The sequence below is a fragment of the Gopherus evgoodei genome, chromosome 5 (assembly GCF_007399415.2).
Source record: "Gopherus evgoodei ecotype Sinaloan lineage chromosome 5, rGopEvg1_v1.p, whole genome shotgun sequence".
In the NCBI taxonomy this organism is placed as follows: Eukaryota; Metazoa; Chordata; order Testudines; family Testudinidae; genus Gopherus; species Gopherus evgoodei.
Window position 1 is genome coordinate 126036636 of NC_044326.1, and position 23691 is coordinate 126060326.

The following is a 23691-nucleotide window of genomic DNA, read 5'->3' on the forward strand; positions in this document are numbered from 1 at the left end:
TTTTGAGCAGTTTTTAATGTAGTCTAGCAGCTAGAAATAAATAAAAACCACTGTCATATGACCAGGCAGCTCTTCACAGACCACAGCTTGAGAACTGCTGAAATAAAATAAACAAGGCAAAGAAATAGGAATCTTTTTGCATAGCTAGATCTTACACAGCTTATTCATTCAATTCTCAGTGCATGTATTTACTAAGTAATCATTCATCTGAAGAAGACAATAAATGCAATCAGTCTCCTTATATTACTCCTTTCAAGTATGCAAAATGCCCCCTAGAACTGTTAGATTTGATATTTATCAGTTTTAGAATAATTCCCTTAAATATTAAAAATGTGTCCAAACTATTATTTTTATACTGCACTCCCTTCCTATTATGCCTTTCTTTCAGATGATAAGAATTTGATGATTCAAGAACATAAAAACAGTCATACTGGGTCAGACCAATGGTCCATCTAGGCCAGTATATTGTCTTCCAGCAGTGGGTGCAGCCAGGTGCTTCAGAAGGAATTAACAAAACAGGGCAATTTTTTCAGTGATCCATCTGTCATCCAGTCCCAGCTTCTGGCAATCAGAGGCTTAGAGACACCCAGAGCATGGGGTTGCATCTCTGACCATGTTGGCTAATAGCAATTGATAGATCTGTGCTCCGTGAACTTATCTAATACTTTTTTTGAACCTTTTGGCCTTCACAATGTCTCCTGGCAATGAGTTCCACAGGCTGACTGTGCATTGTGTGAAGAAGTACTTCCCTTCGTTTGTTTTAAACGCACTCCCTATGTGAAAGGATAAATACTTCCTTATTCGCTTTCTCCACACCATGCATGCTTTTATAGACCTCTGTCATATACCCCCTTAGTCGTCTCTTTTCCCAGCTGAACGATCCCAGACTTCTTAATCTCTCCTCAAATGGAAGCTGTTCCATGCTCCTAACCATTTTTGTTGCCCTTTTCTGTACCTTTTCCAGCTCTAAAATATATATTTTTGAGATGGGGTGACCAGAACTGCATGGAGTATTCAAGATTTAGGAGGACCATGGATTTATATAGTGACAGTATGATATTTACTGTTTTATTATCCTGTCCCTTTCCTAATGGTTCCTAACTTTTGGTTAACTTTTTTGAACGGTGCTGCACATTGAGCAGGTGTTTTCAGAGAACTATCTGTGATGAGGCCAACATCTCTTTCTTCAGTGGCAACAACTAATTTAGACCCTCATCATTTTGTACATAGAGTTGGGATTACATTTTGCCAATATGCATTATTTTGCATTTATCAGCATTGAATTTCATCTGCCATTTTATTACCCAGTCACCCAGTTTCGTGAGATCCCTTTGTAAAACTCTTCACAGTCAGCTTTGGACTTAACTGTCTTGAGTGATTTTGCATTGTCTGCAAACTGTGCCACCTCACTATTTATCGCTGTTTCCAGATCATTTATGAATATGTTGAACAGCACAGGTCCCAGAACAGATCCTCTTTCCATTGTGACTCTTTATTCCTACCCTTTGTTTCCTGTCTTTTAATCAGTTACTGATCCATAAGAGGAGCTGTCCTCTTATCTCATGACTGTTTACTTTGCTTAAGAGCCCTTGATGAGGGACCTTGACAAAGGCTTTCTGAAAGTCCAAGTACATTATATCCACTGGATCATCCTTGTACACATGTTTTTGTTGACCCTCCCCAAAGAATTCTAGTAGATTGGTGCAGCATGATTTCCCTTTTATCAAAGCCATTTGATTCTTCCCTAACATATTGTGCTCACCTATGTGTTTGATAATTCTCTTCTTTACTATAGTTTCAACCAAGTTGCCTGCTACTGAAATTAGGCTTACCAGCCTGTAATTGTCAGGATCACCCCTGGAGCCTTTTTAAAAAATCGGCATTATATTAGCTGTCTAGTACAGAGTCTGATGTAAGCAATAGATTTTATATCAGAGTTAGTAGTTTGGCAGTTTTCTTCAGAACTCTTGGGTGAATACCACCTGGTCCTGGTGACTTATCTTTGTTTAATTTCTCAGTTTGTTCCAAAACCACCTCTATTGACACCACAATCTGGGACAGTTCCTCAGATTTGTCACCTAAAAAGAAAAGTTTAGGTGTGGGACTCTTCCTCACATCCTCTGCAGTGAATACTAGTGCAAAGAATTCATGTAGCTTCTCCACAATGGCCTTGTCTTTCTTGAGTGCTCCTTTAGCACCTTATTCATGCAGTGGTGAGCCCCACTGATGATTTGACAGACTTCCAGCTTCTGATTTAGGTCCAAAAATTAACAGCATTTTTTTTCTTTTGCTAGTTGCTCTTCAAATTCTTTTTTGGCCTGCCTAATTGTACTGTTACACTAGATTTGCCAGAGTTTATGTTCCTTTCTGTTTTCCTCAGTAGGATTTGACTTCCAATTTTTAAAGGATGCCTTTTTGCCTCTTTTACTCTGTTGCCTCTTTTACTCTGTTGTTTCGCCATAGTGGCATTTTTTTTATTGTTGGTATAAATTTAATTTGAACTTTTATTATGGTGTTCTAAACAAGTTTCCATGTAGCGTGCAGGCATTTCACTCTTGTGACAGTTCCTATAGTTTTTCATTTCACTTGCTTCCTCATTTTTGTGTAGTTCGCCTTTTTGAAGTTCAGTGCAACTATGGTGGACTTCTTTGGTATCCCCCTCTCCCACCCACCAGGATGTTAAATTTAATGACATTAGGGCCTCTATTGCCAACTGGCTCCGCTATATTCATCTCTTGGGCCAGATCCAATGAACCACTTTAGGACTAAATCAAAAATTGCCTCTCTCCTTGTGGGTTCCATGACTAGCTGCTACAACAAGCTGTCATTAATGGTGTCTACAAATTTTATCTTATTTTATTTCTTCCAGAGGTGACATGTCCAGTCAATAGGGGGATAGTTGAAATCCCCCATTATTATTGAATTTTCTGTTTTTGTAGCCGCTCTAATCTCCTGGAGCATTTCACTATCACCATCCTGGTCAGGTGGTCAGTAGCAAATTCCTACTGCTATATTCTTATTGAAGCCTGGAATTTCTAACAATAGAGATTCTATGGTACAGCTTGATTCATTTAAGACTTTTACTATATTTGACTGTTTTCATATAGTCATTGCAATATATTTTGTACCCTGGTAGTACCTTCTCTATTGATGATTATTATTCTGCCAAGTTTCTGTGATTCCTATTATATTGACATTCTCATTTAATACCAAGCACTCAGGTTCACCCATCCTCATACTTAGACATCTAGCATTTGTACACAAGCACTTATAAAATTTGTCAATATTTAGCTGTCTGCCTTCCTGTAATGTAACTGAATGGGACTCTTTCATTTGACTGTTTCTCTTCAGCTCCTATCTGTACTTTATCAAGTTCCATCCTCTCCTCTTTACTACGATATAAGGAATCCCCGTTAATAAGTCCTCCTCTAAGAGATGCCTCCATCCAAACCTTGTGCTCCTTCACACCTGTTGGCTTTCCCAAGCCCTTAGTTTAACTGCAACTTTAATAGGTCACTACCAGAAGTTTGAGGACCGTTGTTCTAAAGTTACTGCACTGTCCAATACCAGCAGGTGGCAGAGTTCCATTTATGAACATCCAGCAGAATTGTGTGAAGACATTTGTACAGATAGCTTGTTGTTGCCAGCAAGTGAATAAAATAAAATCTATAAAAAATCTGTAGTCAGCAATTCTGAGAAATATTAGAGCACTAAGCCTTTAATTCCACATCACAGAACAGGCTAAAAGTAAAAATTCTCCTTTTAGAAGAAGTAATTATAGCTGTCTTGGAACGTTTCAATTATTCAAAGTATAAAACTGCTAAACGTGCAATGTTGCTGGGCAAAAGGCTGTTGAATTATGACTAGTGGATTACTGCCAAAGTTTAAGTAAGTGGTTTCAATGTCAAATCATAAAGTTTAAATAGTCTTAGTTCCGCAAATATGAAAGCTGCAAATACCAATTTTTAATGTGTTCAAGGGTCATACTGTTCTCACAGTCTAGCACTTCTTAAACCTATTAATTTCTTAATTTACTGCAGATTTTATCATGAACATTTCCTCTTTCTTTCCTCTTCATTTGTAACTCTTAATTTTTCTTTATCAGGGGAAACTCCAGCTTATCATTATGGTACTCACTATTCATCTGCCATGATAGTGGCCTCGTATCTTGTCCGAATGGAGCCCTTTACACAGATATTCTTAAGGTTACAGGTAAATTGTGTGAGATTTCATTTTTCTCTGTTTGTGTCTTGTTTAAATTTGAAAATGGGTAAAAATGAGAATCATCTTGTAACTTGATTCTCACTAAGCATGGTAGAAGAAATGAAGTGTTGTAGCTGCATTGTTTTCTTCCTGGTGATTGTTACTCTCTTTGGAATAGCAAAGAGATATAAACAGGCAAATGTATATGATCCTTCAGTTGGAAGTCAACATTCTGAAAAATGTTCGCTGCACGAAAACTCAACAGAGAGAAAACAACTTTTTATTTAATAAAGTAATAGTTCAAATCCAACTTTGTTCATCTATGGTTAAAAGAACTCATGCATTAGTTTCCCTCATTTGGTTCTCAAATGTTTAAAGACTAATTTGTTAAACTAGTTTGTCAGTCTAGTATTGAGGGTCAAATTAACCAAACATTAGCACAGCCTGGAATTTTCTGACAGCTCGAAAATTAATTGGGTTCACAGTGCTACATTTTAAATATTTTCTTAGCTGGAAACCATCAGGCAAGAACATTTATTTTCTTTGGGCCAGCATTTCAACCAAAAAGACTAATATTTGGAATAGGGCTAGATCTTTTTTTTTTTTTTAAACAAAAAATCCTGTAGATTTATATTTTTATGCTTCATATTTAGCATTATTGCAAAGAAAGATTATAGCAACCGGTAGAAGAAAACATAGTTTTAGACCCTGTTGTTGCAGGAGAGGTTTTTTCCTGTTTTATTATTATATTTATTTGACGGAGATAAAGCGTTACCAAATGGTTTTACTGTACAGTTTTATAGACCTTGGCTGAGTCTGCTGTGCTGAGAAATGTTCGAGTATAAAGATGCTTCTCATTTCATTCTACAGGGTGGCCACTTTGACCTAGCTGACAGAATGTTTCACAGTGTGCGTGAAGCCTGGTATTCAGCATCAAAGCACAACATGGCAGATGTAAAGGAACTCATCCCAGAATTCTTTTACCTCCCGGAGTTTCTGCTCAACTCCAATAACTTTGATCTAGGTAGGCAAAGCTGCTGATCGCATTGTGTTATGGATGTAAAAATAGTGAAAGCTGGTTCAGACATAAAACAAGTTCAGTAAAATGTATGTAACAAAGATTTATGTAACAGGGTAAGAAAATGGCAGATGGCTTACTGGAACTGGGCCCTAATTATCTTTTGATTATGGGAATATGTATTTCCCAGTGCTGTGTGTTTGAGCAATTATACTGGGAAATATGAACAGTTTGTTTGTAAATCTTGACCTTTTTTTTAGATGAATGAAGATGTTTTCTCAAACACCAAATATTCATTTTAGCAACTCGTATAAAACTGCATTTTAGGAATTAAATTGAACAGTAAACTTACATTTCCAAGAGAAGCATTTTTATTAGAACTCATACGTTCAGCAAATCCTGCTTTTATAGGAGAATTTCTGATAACTGTTTTTCTGCCGTATAATCTACCAGTCTTAAAGTAGTGTTTCAATACTCAGACCAAATGTTTTTGAAGGACCGACATAACCTAGGGTTTGCATAATGTGTTTGTCAATTTTGATATTTAGATTTCTAGGAGTGAAGTTCTTTAAGGAAAAGTAGCTGAAATGTGTTTAAAGTTTGATAGATCATTTCCACTGTTATATATTTAACTGCAGTGAAATTTCACTGAACTGTTGGCAGATCACACCACTGAAAGATAATATAACTGATGTGAGATAAATATCAGTGTTGCCATGGCATCATATTTTTTGTTATGAGATTGTTTAGTTTTTTCAAGTTCTATGCTGCAAATTCAATAAAAGGTATTACTAATCATCCGTATCTCTTAAAAATCAAAATCGTTGGTGCAGAATATTTCCTAAGAGTTTAGAAGCTTGAACCAAGGATCTCTAATGACACAGTCAGACATAAGAACATAGCAATTACTGTACCTGTTTAGACATATGATCTTAGGGAAAGTTTCCTCTTAACCTTTATCACAGGCTAGCTTATATTCTGAAACTCACATTTCTATCCCTTTTCTATTTGTTTTTTCAACAAAATTGAAACTTCAGTGAGTAAAAGATTCAGGGTCCAGTTCTGCAAGCCTTATTTATATTGAGTGGTATTTACAAGCATAATCCCATGAACTCAAGAGTGGGACTTTTGTAATACTTCTTAATGTGAATAAAGGTTGAAGAAACAGTCCTTCAAGGTTTACAGCAAAGGACACAGTATATGAATATATTCTGGTAGTTTAAAAAGTCTTCCTTATATGGAGAAAATGAATCATGGTGTGATTCCACCAGTGGGATGCCTTTTTACTGTTTGCTCTTATACCATTTCATCTCAGGATTATTTTCCTCCATTATACAGCCTGTTGGCATATAAATCACTGAAAATGTACTGAATTCAGCCCACGTCCAGACTACCCTGCCGTATCGGCGGGTTAAAATCGATTGCTTGGGGATCGATATATCGCGTCTAGTCTAGACGCGATATATCGATCCCCGAGCGCGCTTACATCGATTCCGGAACTCCATCAACCCGAACGGAGTTCCGGAATCGACACGGAGAGCCGCGGACATCGATCCCGCGCCGTCTGGACTGGTGAGTAATTTGATCTTAGATATTCGACTTCAGCTACGTTATTCACGTAGCTGAAGTTGCGTATCTAAGATCGATTTTCCTCCCCTAGTCTGGACAAGGCCTCAGTAATTAGTAATTTGACACCTGCTAGTTCTCCCTTACTTAAAATCAGACAGGTTTAAAACTTTCAAAAAGTGTAAAACCTTTCAAAAAAGTGACCCGAAAGTCTGCTATAATTAACATCCAAAATGTGACTCCATCCAAGGAATTTATCTTCATACTCTGATATTTCTCATTTTGTATTTTTAAAACTTGTGCATGTGTGTGTTTGAAAGGATGGAACAGAGCTTTCTGAAGTTATTTTTTTTTTAAAAACCAGTCATCGTTCAGTACAAGCCAAATATGCAGAAAGGATCCTGCTTGTGGTATGGCTGCAAGAGGCTGTTGCATGGGCTATTTCCATTATTCTACAAAGACATCATTCCTTCCTATCTACTTCTACTTGTGGCACAGAAGCACTATCTACCTTGTGGCACAGAACCATTTAAATAGAAAATATAGCTATAGCAAGATGAAATTAAAGTTCTAAAAACCTCTTTATTAGGAAGGGCTAAAGACTTTGTTTGGCTTCTCTGTAGTGAAAACTATTAAGGTAATTTTTGTTTCTTCTCGTATTGAGATGCATCACTGTCTTTTTTTGCTTTTAAAACTTCAATTTATTTTGTAGGTTGCAAACAGAATGGTACTAAGCTTGGAGATGTGATACTTCCCCCATGGGCAAAGGGAGATCCTCGTGAATTTATTAGAGTTCATCGCGAGGTAATAAACATTTTAATAATATAAAAAACACAGCAAGTTTATTTGGACTTAAATACCAGTCTAGGGAGCTCAATGCATCCTTTGTAATCACTTTTCTTATTGATGTGCATCTTGGGGAGATACCCTGTTATGCTGATGGGCTAAAGAACCAATGGTCCTCCATGTGCTCTTGGTATCAGTATTTGCTGAGGCAGCTAATAAGGTGCTATTATACTGCGTTTTCTTTAAACATATCAAAAACTTTGTGTAATTTCATCCATCACAGTCAGATAATAGACTCAGTCAGTGACTATCTGCTCAGTTTAATGCATACATTTTGAATTACAGGCTTTGGAATGTGATTTTGTGAGCGCACATCTGCATGAATGGATTGACTTAATCTTTGGTTATAAACAGCAAGGCCCTGCTGCAGTAGAAGCTGTAAATGTCTTCCATCATCTCTTTTATGAGGGGCAAGTGGATATATACAACATAAATGACCCATTAAAAGAGACAGCTACTATAGGATTCATTAATAATTTTGGGCAGATACCCAAACAGGTAAGGATGTTCTTTATAACCTATTGTAACTATATGCCAGAAAATATTCAAATGCAAGCATTTCCAAATGCTTTCATATAAAAAGGCAATTCCAATCAAAACATATATGGTATTTAACTTTCTAATATGCATTTCTGTTCTTTGTCTGGAACTTAAGTTCAAGTTTTGTCATTGCAAATACATTTGCAGAAATGCACACTCAGTTACAGGTGAATCCATTCTCAAGCCATTACATGCATCTAACATAAACTTTGGGTTTTGTCAGTAAGACTTCAGATTTCTCTCTTTTTCCTCATGCTCCAGAAGTAGAGGCAAGAGCTTATGGAGGAACTTAAAAAAACATCAAATCATCAGAGAGCCAATGTGTTACTGCAAAAGGCTAGTGCTGTATAAATTCTTCCCTGGCTTTTTGCTATGTGATAGAATACAGTTGCAACGTAGTGCACAGGAAGTTTAATTGTACAAGTTGTCTTGTAGCAAAATTAGGTAGGGATACATCATTTCCCTTTTTCTTTTTAACGTGGTTGCTTAGTTTTCTTTGGCATCTTCTCATTCCCAGAAGCTGGGAATGGGCAATGGGATGGATCACTTGATGATTACCTGTTCTGTTCATTCCCTCTGGGGCACCTGGCATTGGCCACTGTCGAAGACAGGATACTGGGCTAGATGGACCTTTAGTCTGACCCAGGATGGCCGGTCTTATGTTCTTCTTCTTTGTACTGTAGCTGTTGAAAATAAATTATTAAATAATTGCTTTAAAAACATTGGTTCTGGCAGGGCTGGCATAAGTCACTAGCTAGAATTGAACTGGCAGACTTTAGAGGCAATGTTTAAAAACAAAGAGGATTGAAACTTTGAAGGGTGGTGAAATTCTCTTTGAAAGGTCATTGTAAATTATTAAATACTTAAAAGGAAAGTTTATTGTATTTCCCTTGGATAAAGGAGTTTGGGTTTGGCAATAGGTACCCTGAAAAGTTTCCTTTCGCATTGTTACCATTAGGTGAAGTATTATTGATATCAGCAGGTATTTCCCATGCTTGGACTGGGAAATATACAAGTACTTTTAATACCCTTCCAAAGGTGGCAGAGGAGTAGTGTAGGTTGCAACAGTCTGCCATATTTCAAAATCAGAAGTGCAGCAAACCCAACTGTCAGTATAGGAAAAAAAATATATAGAAAACCAGTGAGGGGAAATTCCTCAATATTTAGAGTTTGGATAAGTATCCTAAAATGTGGATGCTTGTCAAACTGTTTGGGCTGAGGACCATATCTGGGTATGGAAATTGTATGGCAGACTGTGAATGTTCATGGTCCCAGCCAATGGGAGCTGCGGGGGTGGCGCTTGGAGCAGAGGCAGTATGCGGAGCCCCCTAGTTCCCCCTACGCGTAGGAGCCAGAGGGGGGACATGACGCTGCTTCCAGGAGCTGCGCAGAGCCATGACATGTGTGGAGAAGGGCAGGCCCCGGACCCCGCTTCCCCTCAGGAGCTCAAGGGCCGGATGCGGCCGCCGGGCCATAGTTTGCCCACCCCTGCACTAGATCCTGTGCCTATCCCTCACATAATTGCCCCACTCCAGATAGGTCCTAGTCACCCTATCTTTTTTTTTCTTGCAAAAAACGCCTAATGAACTGCTAACCCATTCTCCATTCTTGAATCTTCCTCCAACATCTCTCCCTCATCTAGCCTTCATTGTTGGTTTTATGTGTATTTTTGCTGTACTGACAGTGGGGCTTTCTCCTCTTATGTTTACCATCATCATGCTAGTGCTATATGTGGGACCAAAGATTTAATAGATTTAGTTTGTCTGGTAGGAGAGAGATTTTTAAGAGAAGTCTTAAAATTGTATTGGATTTGAGGCCCTGATGTTAAGATGTCTATAATTAACAATTTATTAAATTTACAAGAAAGCACACACCGATGTGCTGCAGGGTCTACTAGCCTCAAAAGCCCCCCAACTTTCTTAGTAAATTGTCCTGGAAAGAATAACTGAACAGATGGTGGCTGAAATGAAACAAAGCCAATATGAAAATAAATGGTAGTTTGCTCTCCCCTTTTCAATATCATTTTAAAAGAAATTATGGCCATAAGGGAGGTTACAAGATATTTCTAAATAAAATGTTTATTATGTGAAAGTACATACAATACTTAGCATATATATAGTACCCACCATCAGAGAAATGGAGTATTTATATTGACTTTATATTTTGGCGAACATGGAACATTTATGTCTTCACCTCTGATGGGCCATTTCCAACCACTGTCCAGTTGCTAAACAGTGCTGAAGAGATCAGTGTTGACATAGAAGGTGGTAAACATTGCAGAATTACTGACTCATCATCATATGATTGGCTGAGAACAGTCATGAGGCAGAATCTGATTCTTCTGTGTCATCTGTAATCAACTCCTCCCTGCCCATTCGGACTTTTTTCTACCCTTTAATTGTCTGATTTATTCCAACAACATGGTCTGGTGTTTGTGGGATATATTTATGTAGTTTAACTTTGAAAAAGCACCAGTTTGTAGTTCAGATTATAATAAATGTAGTAATATTCATAGATCTGAATTCATTTATCTATCTTCCCTTCATGAAATTGCCCTCTGCTGTTAGCTAGCAGTTTAGAGGTGGTCTTTAATCCACTGATGTGGTGTTCCTACCCATTGAAACATGCACTTGTAAACTGGATATACCCTAGCCGACAAGGTTCAAAAGCTCAGTTTTTATAGTAAGATATAGCTGCCCTACATACAAAGAATATTATGATACTGCTGCATCAGTAGTTTGTAACAAAGCCAAAAGGAAGATCTCTTTTTGTCTGAAATAAGAATGTAAAATCACTTTAAACAGCAACGTGGCTATTTTAATTGTTTTCTAAAAAGGAAAATCTTGATTGAAAAATGTATCGCTCATTGCATTCTAGTTTAGGTTTGTATTTTTCTTGAATATTTAACAAAAACATTTATATAAGAAGAACTTTATGTACATTTGCTAATTTATAGAATTTTTTTTTACAGTAAATCTCATACTGTTGGTAAACTTTTTAAAAGTCTTCGCTGATGGGAATCTATAATCTTGTCACTAACTCGTGTTTTATTTCCTAACCTGCATATTGCAGCTATTTAAAAAACCACACCCACCAAAGCGAGTTAGAAGCCGAATCAATGGAGAGGCAGTTGGAATGTCTGCCCCCCCAGGTTTCACAAGTGACAAGATCTTTTTTCATCATTTAGACAACCTGAGGCCTTCCCTTGCACCTGTAAAAGGTAAAACTCACCACAGTACTTACTCCTGGTCTCTTGCTAGAGTGTTCATAGTTCTTGCTAAATAAATGTTCCTTTTTCTGATTTTTCTTACCTCTTGGGTTTCATACCCCACTAGAGCTAACACTCCAATCCTCTAAGATTCTGAGAGGCCCCAATTCCACTTGCCTTAGGCCTTGTCTATGCAAGAAAGTTGTACCAATTTTAACTAAATTTAACTGTTTCATGGGCAAGGCTTCAAGTGGAAAGAATGAGCTTTAAGCCACATCCTAAAGTTTAACAGCTTGTGTTTAATTTCAACAAACTGTCTGAAACCATCAAGGGAAGCAAATTCCAGAGCTGAGAACCTGCTACTGAGGGTGCCTCGCCTACAACCTAAAATGTTTAAATCTAGCTTGAGTGCCCCTTGTATCCTCAGTTTTTGTGTGTTACCATGGGACAAAAGTACGTTCAAGACTTCCAAGGAACACTTTGGGTGCTGGGAATAGCACAGAGAAGCAATAGCGTCATGTCTGGCTTTAATTTTTTCAACCACAAGAAGACAGTAAAATTATCAAAATAGTTAATAGCTCATTTTTAAATGTAATTGGGTTCCTACAGATAACACGTTCTACAATATTCATTTATAAATTATATTTAACACGCATATCATGTTTTCTAGCTGAAGATGTTAAATGCTTTACAAACATTAACTCATTATGAGTTAGATAAGGGATATTATAGTGATTACTTCATTCAAGATTGAAAAGCATTCACCTGTGGGATAGAAAAGGAGCAGCTGTTTAACAGAGCACAGCAACACTACACTGTCACCTAAGAGCACAAGTGAAGAATAGCCATCTCTATTTCAAAATGCTAGGCAGGCAGACTTGAAATATGGCATATGAAATTATTTGGCTGGGATTTTAGAAACAATGTTTTTGCTGTACAAAAAAATATCATGTCCTCTTTAGTGACAAGTGTTTAGGCTCTTACTTCTGTGTTTTGTCTGAAAGATCACATGTCCAGCAACACAGTGTCCCTTAGTGATTCTGAGGGAAGAGTGCCATGTGTGGAAGTGCAAGTACGTAGGCATCCCTAGGAGATCTGTCCAAATACTGATAGCGTTTAGCTGTGCGAGTTGGTAGGATTACAGCACAAGTGACATTATTACTGTTTAAACTGATACAATATAAGCATGTGCGATTTCAGTTTCTATGGTGCATCATGGTATTTGTACTGTGATCAAAGGGTGCTGTCACATAATTACAAACAATATTATACAGGCTTATGTAATGGTGGTACTTTTGTGTGTTTGCAGTAACATAAAACACATTATTGTTTGTTATTCAGAACTCAAGGAGCCCGTGGGACAGATAGTTTGCACAGATAAAGGAATTCTGGCAGTAGAGCAAAATAAGGTTCTCATTCCACCTACCTGGAATAAAACTTTTGCTTGGGGCTATGCAGACCTCAGCTGTAGACTGGGAACGTATGAGTCGGACAAGGTTTGTGATGTTCTAGTATGTGTTCTCTACTAAAATCTAGCTCCGAAAATATATTGTACATACAAGGGAAAGAATTTTGTCTGTGCTGTATTTATGCTGAAGTCTTCACCTGAAAAATGATAGGAAAATTAAGTTAACTTTTTAGTAGCAATATGTTAATTTCCATAATATAATGAACAAGAATGAACTGTAGGGTTTCTACAGTAAATCTGCAGTATCTGGTGTGGCACCATCTTGTGGCAGAAGTTGGCGCTGAAGGTAGTGGAGTGAAAACCTAAAGGGGGGAGAGAGACACTTTCTCCTGAGTAAACTGGGGGCCAAAAATTGAAGATCAGATTCGCTTTTTATTGAATTCTTACTCAGGCAAATTCCCATTTACGTCAAGAAGAGTAATGTAACACTCTCTTGAGAAAACTGCAACCTGCTAAGGTTAGGCAGGTGGTCAGATGCAACTGATGCTCCTGATTGGCTTAAGAATTGTACACAACCCATTTTTTTTGTTGCACTTGTTTCTTTCATACACATATTTTGTCTTGTCTGCTAGATTAGCTCATTGGGGCAGCAACGATTATTTCTTGTACATTAATGAGTACCTAGCATAATAGGCTTGATCAGGTAGCCCTGCCTGTTAAATAGTATAGATTCAGGATTTGCCCCTGGCAAGGAACCTGATCCCTAAAATCCAGATCAGGATCGATATTTCTGAACGTTCAGGCGCATCTGATTGGTTCTTGTTCAGGCCTATTTTGGCCACAAACAACCCTTTTGTGTGCTGCTGAAGAAGTGGTCAATATTGCCTGATAATGGCTACTAGTCTGGGAATTGCAGCAGGATGGAAGGGGAGTTGAGAGAAAGAAAACTGTTTTAACTGCAAGCGCCCTTGCTCATCGGGAACAAATATGTAATGTTCTCACTGTATGCTCTGGCACTGTTTCCAATTTAACTGCATGATAAACATTTAGTATAGATTAATCTTAAATACTAAACAGTTGTAAATTGTGTTTTGTTTGTTTCTTGGCATTCAAACTATGTAAATTATTTTTTTAACTGAAGTTACTTTCATATATTTCTTCTGACCCAACTTTTGAGTTCAGTTATCAGTGGAAAACAGATCAGTGAAATAACAGTGAAATGTGCTGAAGTTTCCTTAAAAACACTAATGCTATCAACAACAAACTTGCAAGACTAGATGTATGCCTTCTTCACTGTGTCTTTAATTTTTATTTTGTAGGCAGTGGTTGTTTATGAATGTTTGTCAGAATGGGGACAGATTCTATGTGCAATCTGTCCAAACCCCAAACTGGTCATCACTGGAGGAATAAGCACGGTGGTTTGTGTGTGGGAGATGGGCACCTCCAAAGAAAAAGCTAAAATACTCACTCTGAAACAGGTAAAAAATAAATGAAATCATGTTCCAAGGTCAGAGGAAGAAGGGAGGGGACTCAGTGGCTCCACATTGCAGTAGAACTCCCAACTGAACAGATTACCACTCTATAGAGTCACTGGTTAAAACCACTCTGGAGCTGAAACAGTGACTTGCTTTAAAAAGCAATCTCAAGCAAAAAGTGTTTTGGGAGCGTGTGAAAATATGAAGGGATCTTGTCACTGGAAAGTGTTTCTGTGGGCGGGGAGAGAACATTTTTCTGAAATATTGCATGGTGTGTAAGCATCAATTTTTTAAACTGATTTGCACAAATAGCATCCACCAACTTGTAGAATTCAGACTCTCCAATACCATTTGAATTGTCAGACCCCTTTTACTGAAATCTTTCATGCCGTCTCTTCAAAATTTGACATTTTCTACTTAACTGAAAAAAATGGTTTTAGGGCAAAAACCTGGCAGTCCTATGTTGGGGGAGCAGGGTGTATTTGCTTAGAAAAGTTTTATGATGTTTCTTGCTTTGTTGCCTCAGTACATTGCTTTTTGGATAACGTACTTAGACTAAACCGACAATCTCTAAGTTAACATAAAATCTCCTGCACCACTGAATCAACTCCCCAGTGTTGTACAAATGGTATTTCATAGTTCTAGGTAACTCGTCTTTATAACCAGGAGTGTTTCATGAGGTACAATTTAACTAACTTGTGAGAGGAAATACACAAGTTAGTTAAAATAACTTTCATTTGCTACCAGAGTATGGTGTGTAAACACTCATTATCCAAAGCCATAGCCTGAGTGGCCATTTTACTAATTTGGTGATGACTGTGGTGCACCAACTCCTAGCAGTGCACAGCTGGGATCCCTACAGGAAAAGATATTTCCTCTAGTCTCTCCTGCTTCAGGCTGGGCCATCTAGAGCACTAGAAAAGCTGTCTTTTAAGCTAATTAAAAACCTGAATCAGGAGCTGTTCTAGGGCTCTTGTTTGGATAACAGTAAGATGTAAAGGCAGGAGTGTTTTCAGAGGAGAAAATTACTCTTCTGATCTTCCCCTGCTTCCAATTTGCCAGCTCATTTTTCAGTCATAGTTTATGACCCAGAGTTCCTTTTTAACTAATTTTCTATTATAATAATTAAATAGGGAGCTATCTAATGTTCACAATTGAGCTATATTATAGGAAATTTTAAATGGCCACTGGAACATACACGGATACTGAAAATAGACAGCTGTGATCCCGGTATGGGCTTGGAGGAAGCAGAAGGGGTCAAACTTTTTTAAAATAATAAAACGAGGGGAGAGAAATGTGTTTATAACTTTTCCCTGGAGTTTTCTTTTGTGTGTCTGTTAGCCTTCCACAATGAAACACAGTTCCTATTTCACAAAACCGCTATAAATTGCGTTTGTTTTTTAAATGAATGAGCTCATACTCTGTATATGTCATATATGTATGTGCAATAAACTGTGCCCTGTTGAGTATTACTAGATGACTGATGCAGTTCTCAGGTGAACCAGACCCTCAAGGTGTGTGCCAGTAGCCTAATAATGTGTCTCGTTATGAGTCTGTACTAAAGGCAATTATGCAAGAATAAAATGGTCATAATGTTATGGTTGACAATTTGCAGTATACTGTAAAACCCTTCTTTTCTAAATACTCCTATTATCTGAAATCCATTTATATCTTAAACGTGTATCATTTGCTTTTTGAAAGTCTAAGTTCTCCATTCTATTTGCATGAATTAATGTACAGTAATGAATTCCTGTCCTTTATATATCCTGTAGAATACATATTTTTTTCTCATCGATTCCAATGCCAGAAGGGACCACTGTGATCATCTAGTCTGATCTCCTGTTTAACACAAAGGCCATAGAAATTCCCCCAAATAATCCCTAGAGCAGCTCTTTTAGAAAAACATCTTATCTTGATTTTAAATGGTCAGTGATTTTTGTGTGGTTTTGTTCTTAGGCATTGCTTGGTCATACTGATACTGTCACCTGCGCAACAGCATCACTAGCTTATCACATAATTGTGAGTGGATCACGTGACCGTACCTGCATCATATGGGATTTGAACAAATTATCATTTCTAACACAGCTCCGAGGTCACAGGGCTCCAGTTTCAGCACTTTGTATAAATGAATTAACGGTAAGAACCAATACACTGCATGATGTGTGTTCAGAAACTTAAATATTCATATCCTAAACTGTTTTTTTGATATGATAACGAAAGGCTTTTTCATGAAGGTCAATCCAATTTCTTTTTTAATTGATTTTATTTGAATGTGCACACACGAGTTCCAAAACATGTACATATCTACAGCATTGTTGATTTAAGTCCTTTTTATACTGTTACATATTTTACACAGAACCATATATTGTTCAAACAAAAGGAAAGCATCAAACTCTTCAGCAGCTTTTGGGATATTTGTACAACTTACTCCCAAAAGCCATGTAACTGGCTGCTTCCAAATGAAATTTGGACTCGAGTGAAAATGTGAAATCCTTGTTGAGCAGCGTAGTCCAAAAGAGGAATACTCAGGCAGTGAAGGGAGTCTGTTCAACCATAAAGAAAGGGCAACATATCATAAAATCCTATAGTACTGAAATAGCAACTACCATGACCTATCCCTGTGCATGATGTAGTAGTGAAGATTGCTCTGTTGTAAGCATCAACCCTGAGATACTAAGGGCCTGTCTTCACTGCAGTGTTTAACATGGGGTATAACTCGAGTGTTGCTCCTAACCTGACTCCTGTCCCCACACACACATCTTTAGTTGGAGTTTAGTGCTAGGGTAACACAAGGTAAGGTAGAGTGAAAACAAGCCAGAACTCCTTTTAAAGCAAGATAACAAGTGAGGGTTAATGTCCTATAAAGCTGCAAGACAGAAAAGGAATCCCCATAGTCTGGGACATGTAAAACTAGACTGGACAAGATACTGAACATGTACTGTTGTGAATAGTCCTGCCATGGAAGATGCTGGGCTCGAGTTCAAATCAATTTACTGGATTACTTACATATCATAGATTTCCATGAGGTTTGTATTTCTCTGACATAGGTTTTCAAAAATGGATGCCTAAAGTTAGGCTCCCTAAACCTGTATTTAAGTACCTAAATCAGAGGCCTGCTAGGTGCTCAGCACTTCAGAAAATCAGGATACCTCTTCAAATGTCGAACTATGGATTAGGAGTCTAAACTTTAAGCACCCATTTAAAAAAAAAATCTTGTCCTATATTTCTGCTCAAATGAAGTATTTTTGTAAATGCCCAAGATTCAGATTGAAATTTAAAGGATTTGGGTTTTGTTTCCTTTGTAAGGGTGATATTGTGTCATGTGCTGGCACTTACATCCATGTGTGGAGTATTAATGGAAACCCTGTTGTGAGCATGAACACTTTCACTGGACGGAGCCAGCAAATCCTATGCTGCTGTGTGTCTGAGATGAACGAGTGGGATACACAGAACGTCATAGTGACAGGACATTCAGACGGAGTTGTCCGAGTAAGTAGGAGTCTCTGCTTAGGTACTCGCACTAGGGGTCGTCCAGGGATTAAAACAACATCGAAGTTGCAGAGAAAGTATAGATGTAAACTGCAGAGGCACATAGCCCTTTCTGGACTGACAGTCTGTAGCATGCTGGGTTTTTTCTTCTGCTTTTTGATGTGTATGGGTTGATGTGATAATTGACAACTATCAGTGTGTGGGGTTTTTTTTACTTTTCACCCCTTTCTAGTCTATTTTGGTTACTGCTGAACTACTTCTCTGCCTGAAGTATTTTGCAAGACTTCAGTGGGCCAATTTTTCTTGCAGAAGGAGAGAGAGAGCTAGTAGCATCTCTGTATCTCCACTTGCAACACTCCTGTTCTGTTGCAAGCCCTAAGCAGAGACTTGCTCATGTCAAATTGCCATAGGTGGTGGCTTTTTCATGAAAACTGGGCTGATGCTGCAGAATTCATTCATTTGTGATCCGGGTTTGATTTCCAGAGGTGAGAACCCCCTGTGGTATCTACCCCCTAAAAAGTGCCCATCACCATTTACACTATAAATCCTATGTGGATATTCTGCTCTTATACTGTGACTTAGTTCATAAAGTATTTTATAGGCAGCCTGTAAAGATATAAATGTTTATCTTATGCTTCTCTTTCTCTGTCTCCCCCTCCCACACCAAAGTTCTGGCGGATGGAGTTTTTGCAAGTACCTGAAACACCAGCTCCAGAGCCTGTGGAGATCCTAGAAATGCAAGAGGATTGTCCAGAAGCACAAATAGGTGTTTTGTTGAATTTTCTCAGTACCCTGGTAAAATACTATAGCTGTAAACTGCAGGAATGGTGATGGACATTTTAGACTATGGTACAACACACATTTTGGACCAACTAATAGAGAGAGTACTTGATTCTCCTTTCACACCTGTGTAATTCCATTGACTTCAATGGTTGCTCCTGTTTTATACATGGGTGGCCAACCTGAGCCAGAGAAGGAGCCATAATTTACCAATGCACATTTCCAAAGAGCCACAGTAATAGGTCAGCAGCCCTGTCAGCTGTTTTGTAGCATGCAGGAGGCTCTGGGGTGGGCAGGAGCGAGGGCACAGTAGGTTGGAAGGGGTAGAGTGAGGGCAGGGCTTGTGGCAGAGCCAGGGATTGAGCAGTGAGCACCCCCTGCACCTTGGAAAGTTGGGGCCTGTAGCTCCTGAGTCAGTGCATATAGAAGGAGCTGCATATTAATGTCTGAAGAGCCACATGTGGCCACCCCGTGTTAATATAAAAAATCCAGCTCATATTATCTGATCCCTTTGTGCAGTTTCCACTGGTAACGGTGGATGTATTAAAAAACCCCAATAACAAAGACAGTTAATCGTTCCCCTCCCTATAAACAAGACCGTAAGATACCTGAGCCAAAACCTAGACATAGAGCATGCCTTTTTTAAAGAAAGTAGTGTTACGCTACTAACAGCATTACTTATGTCCTTGGGAACAGATACTATGGCCATTTTCTTGGTGGCTATCTTTTCATCTTCATATTCAAAATAAATGTTAGATTAAGATATCTTGTGAGATCAAATGTAAGTACCCCCTGCGTAAAATGTAACTTAAAGTCTCTAACTGTAGGTACTCTAAAGGACATTGAATAAATGTGAATTTAAAGTAATTGTCAGGGTTGTTTATTAAACTGAACTTTTCACCTGCCGGGACTTTATCATATCCATATGCATTTTCCATTAACCCCTCACCCTAATTATACAACAGTGCCTAGCATTCACTGTGATTATTAAAAAATGCTACAAACATAGCCCACTGAAACAAGAGTAGGCAGCTGGGATCTTAGACATGGTTTTTTTATATTGATTTTAAAACTTTAGTTCAGCTTTAATAATCATTCTAACCTCTGTAGTTCTGTATCATGCCAGCTGTCAACTACTGAAATTATCACTTCTGTTTCTTTTTCCATCAAGCATTATGTGGTATGTACATGTAAAATAATGAATTTTTTAAATCCAGGATTTAGAACTGTAAAATTCAGTTTAGGTTAGGGTGGTGCATGTTCCAGTAAGTGGGGTTAGTGGGTTACAGATGATTGTAATAAATCATAAATGCCGTGTCTTTAAGACCATGATTTTTAGCATCTAGCAGAGGTGTTAACTGGCCTGCAGTCACAGGACCAAAGAAGGGGGTTATGAATTTAAGTTCCCAGGCTTGTCTTTTGAAGGTTTGTGCAGGTTTTCTCTGAGGACAAGAGCTGATAGGTCAGTAAGTGGTTGTTGCTTTTATGCAACAATGATAGGATGGGGAAATAAATTCCTATCACACACAGGAGACTCACAAAAGAGTCAAAGGATGATGCTGAAAGAGCAGTGTCTTCCCTGACACCGCTTGCAGCGCTGCATCAGATTTGGAAGAGTGTAACTAAGTTTTAGATCTTGGAGTAGAAATCCAGGGAAAATGAATTTTCAAAATCACAAGTGATTTAGGAGCATAAATACCAGTGAAAGTCAATTAAGCATTTTTGAAAATCCATCCAGTATCTCTCAAGTGGTATTTCCAGGCAAATAGCAGAGCGTAGGTAATCTTGTTGTCTTATGAGGTGAATATTCAGTGGAGGACACGCACAGATTAGCTGTGTGATAGCCACTGATATGGGTCACACATAGCTAAAACCCTGCACTGCTTTGATGATATACGTGTCTTTGATTACAGGAATGACTCCAGTTACACCCACTAGGTTCTTCTGTAGATGTTGCAGCGATGCAACTTTGTAAAAGGAAAGAGAATGAAATATAAATACTTCTGTTGTGCTAACCTTTTCTATTCTCTTGTGCTATATAAAATAGGGCAGGAAGCCCAGGATGAGGACAGCAGTGACTCTGAAGCAGATGATCAGTGTATCAGTCAGGACACTAAACCACAGGAGAGCCAGAGTCAACCAGAGAACACCAGCCACAGGCCTGTACCATCATCATCCAGGGCAGCAGCAGCATGGTCAGCAGACAGTGGCTCTGATGACTCAAGACGTTGGTCAGACCAGCTCAGTTTGGATGAGAAAGATGGCTTTATCTTTGTGAACTATTCTGAGGGGCAAAGTAAAGTGCATCCCCATGCTCAGGTTAACCACCCAAACCATGTAGAAGTACGGCACTACAGCAAACTTAAACCAGGTACGCATGGGGCTCTCCAGACCTTATACTCCCTGGCGCGTACTACAGGAGGTGGAGGCCACTTTGGCGCCTGCTGCTCGGGCCTACCTCGACCGGGTCCTACGTGAGGGCACGCCCTGCCCACCCACCACCCCGAGCCCTCCGGACCTTTTCATTGGGCCCCTGCCCTGTGGACCTGACCAGCCCCCCCCCCACCCCTTCTCAGCAAGCCGGCTGCATGACCTGCAGCCGGTCCGTTGCCAAGGAAGCATCTTTACACACTTGTGCTCCACACCCTTCACTTCCTCACCCTCGTGTCCCACCCCAATACAAAGTGGCGGGACCTCCTGCCACCTCTGGAGGGTGAGGAGCCCCAGTGGGCCAGCCTCTACTCTACCCTGGTCCCAAGGCCTGCCGGGGATATTAGTTGGCGGGTCCATCATGGGGCCATGAGCACAAGCGTGTACTTGGCTCGGTTTACCCGTCCCAGACACCTGCCCCTTCTGCGGCGTGAGGGAGACCCTGGCACACATTTACTTAGAGTGCACCAGGTTGCAGCCCCTATACTGGCTCCTCATCAACATCCTATTACATTTCTGGCTGCACCTTTCCCCTCACCTCCTTCTCTACCCATTACCTATCCATGGCCCCACAAAGTCCCGGGACCTTCTGGTCAGCCTCCTCCTCGCCCTGGCTAAAATGACCATCTATGCAACCAGGGAGAGGAGGTTGGCCGATGGAGACTCCGGTGACTGTGGGGCTTGTTTCCGATCCTTAGTCCGTTCATGTATCCGGGCGGAGTTCCTCTGGGTGGCGTCCATTGGCTCCCTTGACGTCTTCGAGGAGCAGTGGGCACGGTCCAGGGTTCTCTGCTCGGTGTCCCCGTCAGGCTCCCTTCTTATGACCCTTTGACCTCACTCCTGTCCCTGTTCTTTTATTAGTTGTCCCCCAGAATCAGTGGGTTTCTGAGGTCCTGTGGATCCTCCCCTTAGGCTGGGGAGAGATCCTTTAGCATTGGGCGGGCGCAAGTGGATACCCAATAGATACATGAAATGAGAATCACGTTCTCCCTTATTTAACTCTGTGCTGTAAACAATGAGCCTTATGGCTGTATGCTTCTGTTCCTGCTGCATTAGGCACTGTGAGTTAAAGCATGAAAGTTTTGCAGACAGAAGCTCTGAATTTTCTTTTCTGGTGAGTTAGTCATAACCAAAAAATGACAGTTCTTCGAGTGATTGCTCATATCCATTCCAGTTAGGTGTACGCGCCGCGCGTGCACATTCGTCGGAAAACTTTTACCCTAGCAACTCAGTGGGCCGGCAGGTCGCCCCCTAGAGTGGCGCCACCATGGCGCTCCATATATACTCCTGCCGGCCCACCCGCTCCTCAGTTCCTTCTTACCGCCCGTGTCGGTCGTTGGAACAGTGGAGCGCGGCTTAGCTGACCTCCACTTCCCTAGCTACTCGTTTTCTCGTATATAATTATGCAGTTATAACCCTTTTATATATATATTTGTATGGTTATACGTGTTTTCTTTGCTAACATGGTTAGTTTAGTTAGCGGGGTTCAGGAAGTAGCCCCTTCCATGAGCCCAGTGCCGGAGCCATGCATGGCTCACCGGGTTTTAAAAGGGGCCCGGCTTGCCAGAAGCCGCGGCCGAAGAGAGATCTACATGACTCCTGTTTGAAGTGCCTCAGGGAATCACACTTGACAGATAAGTGCCCCATTTGCAAGGCTTTTAAGCCGAGAACAAAAAGGTGCGGGACTTTCACTTACCCCTCCACCTTGGGCGCCGAGCGATGTTCAAGCGGCGGGCAGAAGCGCCTCCTCGGCACCGGACCCCGCCGGTACCACCAAGGCCTTTCGGCACCGACCGTCGCCGGCACCGATGTCGACTCGGCACCGCTCCCTTCTTCCGAGGTCGAGAGAGTCTACGATTCCTGCTGGTGCCTGGCGGCTCCCCGGCACGCGCCGTGGTTGAGCCCCCTGCTCCCGCTACTTCCGTGCCACCTGCATCGCAGCCAGAGAGCTCGCCTAAGTTGCGTTATCCGGCACCGTCACCTGCAGAGGCACCGATGACTTCGGCTCCGTCGATTCCAGTCCCCCAGGACCATGGAATCCGGTGCCTGGCAGCTCCCCGGCTCGCGCCGTGGTAGAGCTTACTGCTCCTGCTGCTTCTGTGCCAGCTGCACCACAGCTAGACAGCTCGTCTAAGATGGCTCGCCCGGCACCGACGACGTCGGCACCGTCGATCCCGGTCCCACGAGGGCCGTAGAATCCGGTGCCTGACGGCTCCCCGGCACGCGCCGTGGTTGAGCGTATTGCTCCTGCTGCTTCCGTGCCAGCGGCACCGCAGCCAGAGAGCTCGTCTAAGTCGGATCGCCCGGCGCCGACACCTGCTACGGCACCGATGACGTCGTCACCGTCGATCCCGGTCCCACAAGGGCCGTAGAATCCGGTGCCTGACGGCTCCCCGGCACGCGCCGTGGTTGAGCGTATTGCTCCTGCTGCTTCCGTGCCAGCGGCACCGCAGCCAGAGGGCTCGTCTACGTCGGATCGCCCGGCACCGACACCTGCTGCGGCACCGATGGCGTCGGCACCGTCGATCCCGGTCCCACAAGGGCCGTAGAATCCGGTGCCTGACGGCTCCCCGGCACACGCCGTGGTTGAGCGTATTGTTCCTGCTGCTTCCGTGCCAGCGGCACCGCAGCCAGAGGGCTCGTCTACGTCGGATCACCCGGCACCGACACTTGCTGCGGCACCGATGACGTCGGCACCATCGATCCCGGTCCCGCAAGGGCCGTAGAA

At 40.8% G+C, this 23691-nt stretch overlaps 1 protein-coding gene across 1 annotated transcript in view; it reads left to right on the plus strand.

The window, feature by feature from the left end:
- Positions 1–23691, plus strand: part of WDFY3 (WD repeat and FYVE domain containing 3) — a 244999-nt gene that overhangs the window by 211667 nt on the left and 9641 nt on the right. The window contains 11 exon segments of the mRNA XM_030564966.1: positions 4106–4212; positions 5074–5227; positions 7500–7591; positions 7919–8131; positions 11246–11393; positions 12723–12877; positions 14109–14267; positions 16221–16400; positions 17571–17753; positions 18423–18519; positions 20581–20904. Of these exon segments, the coding sequence (XP_030420826.1) occupies positions 4106–4212; positions 5074–5227; positions 7500–7591; positions 7919–8131; positions 11246–11393; positions 12723–12877; positions 14109–14267; positions 16221–16400; positions 17571–17753; positions 18423–18519; positions 20581–20904 (1812 nt within the window).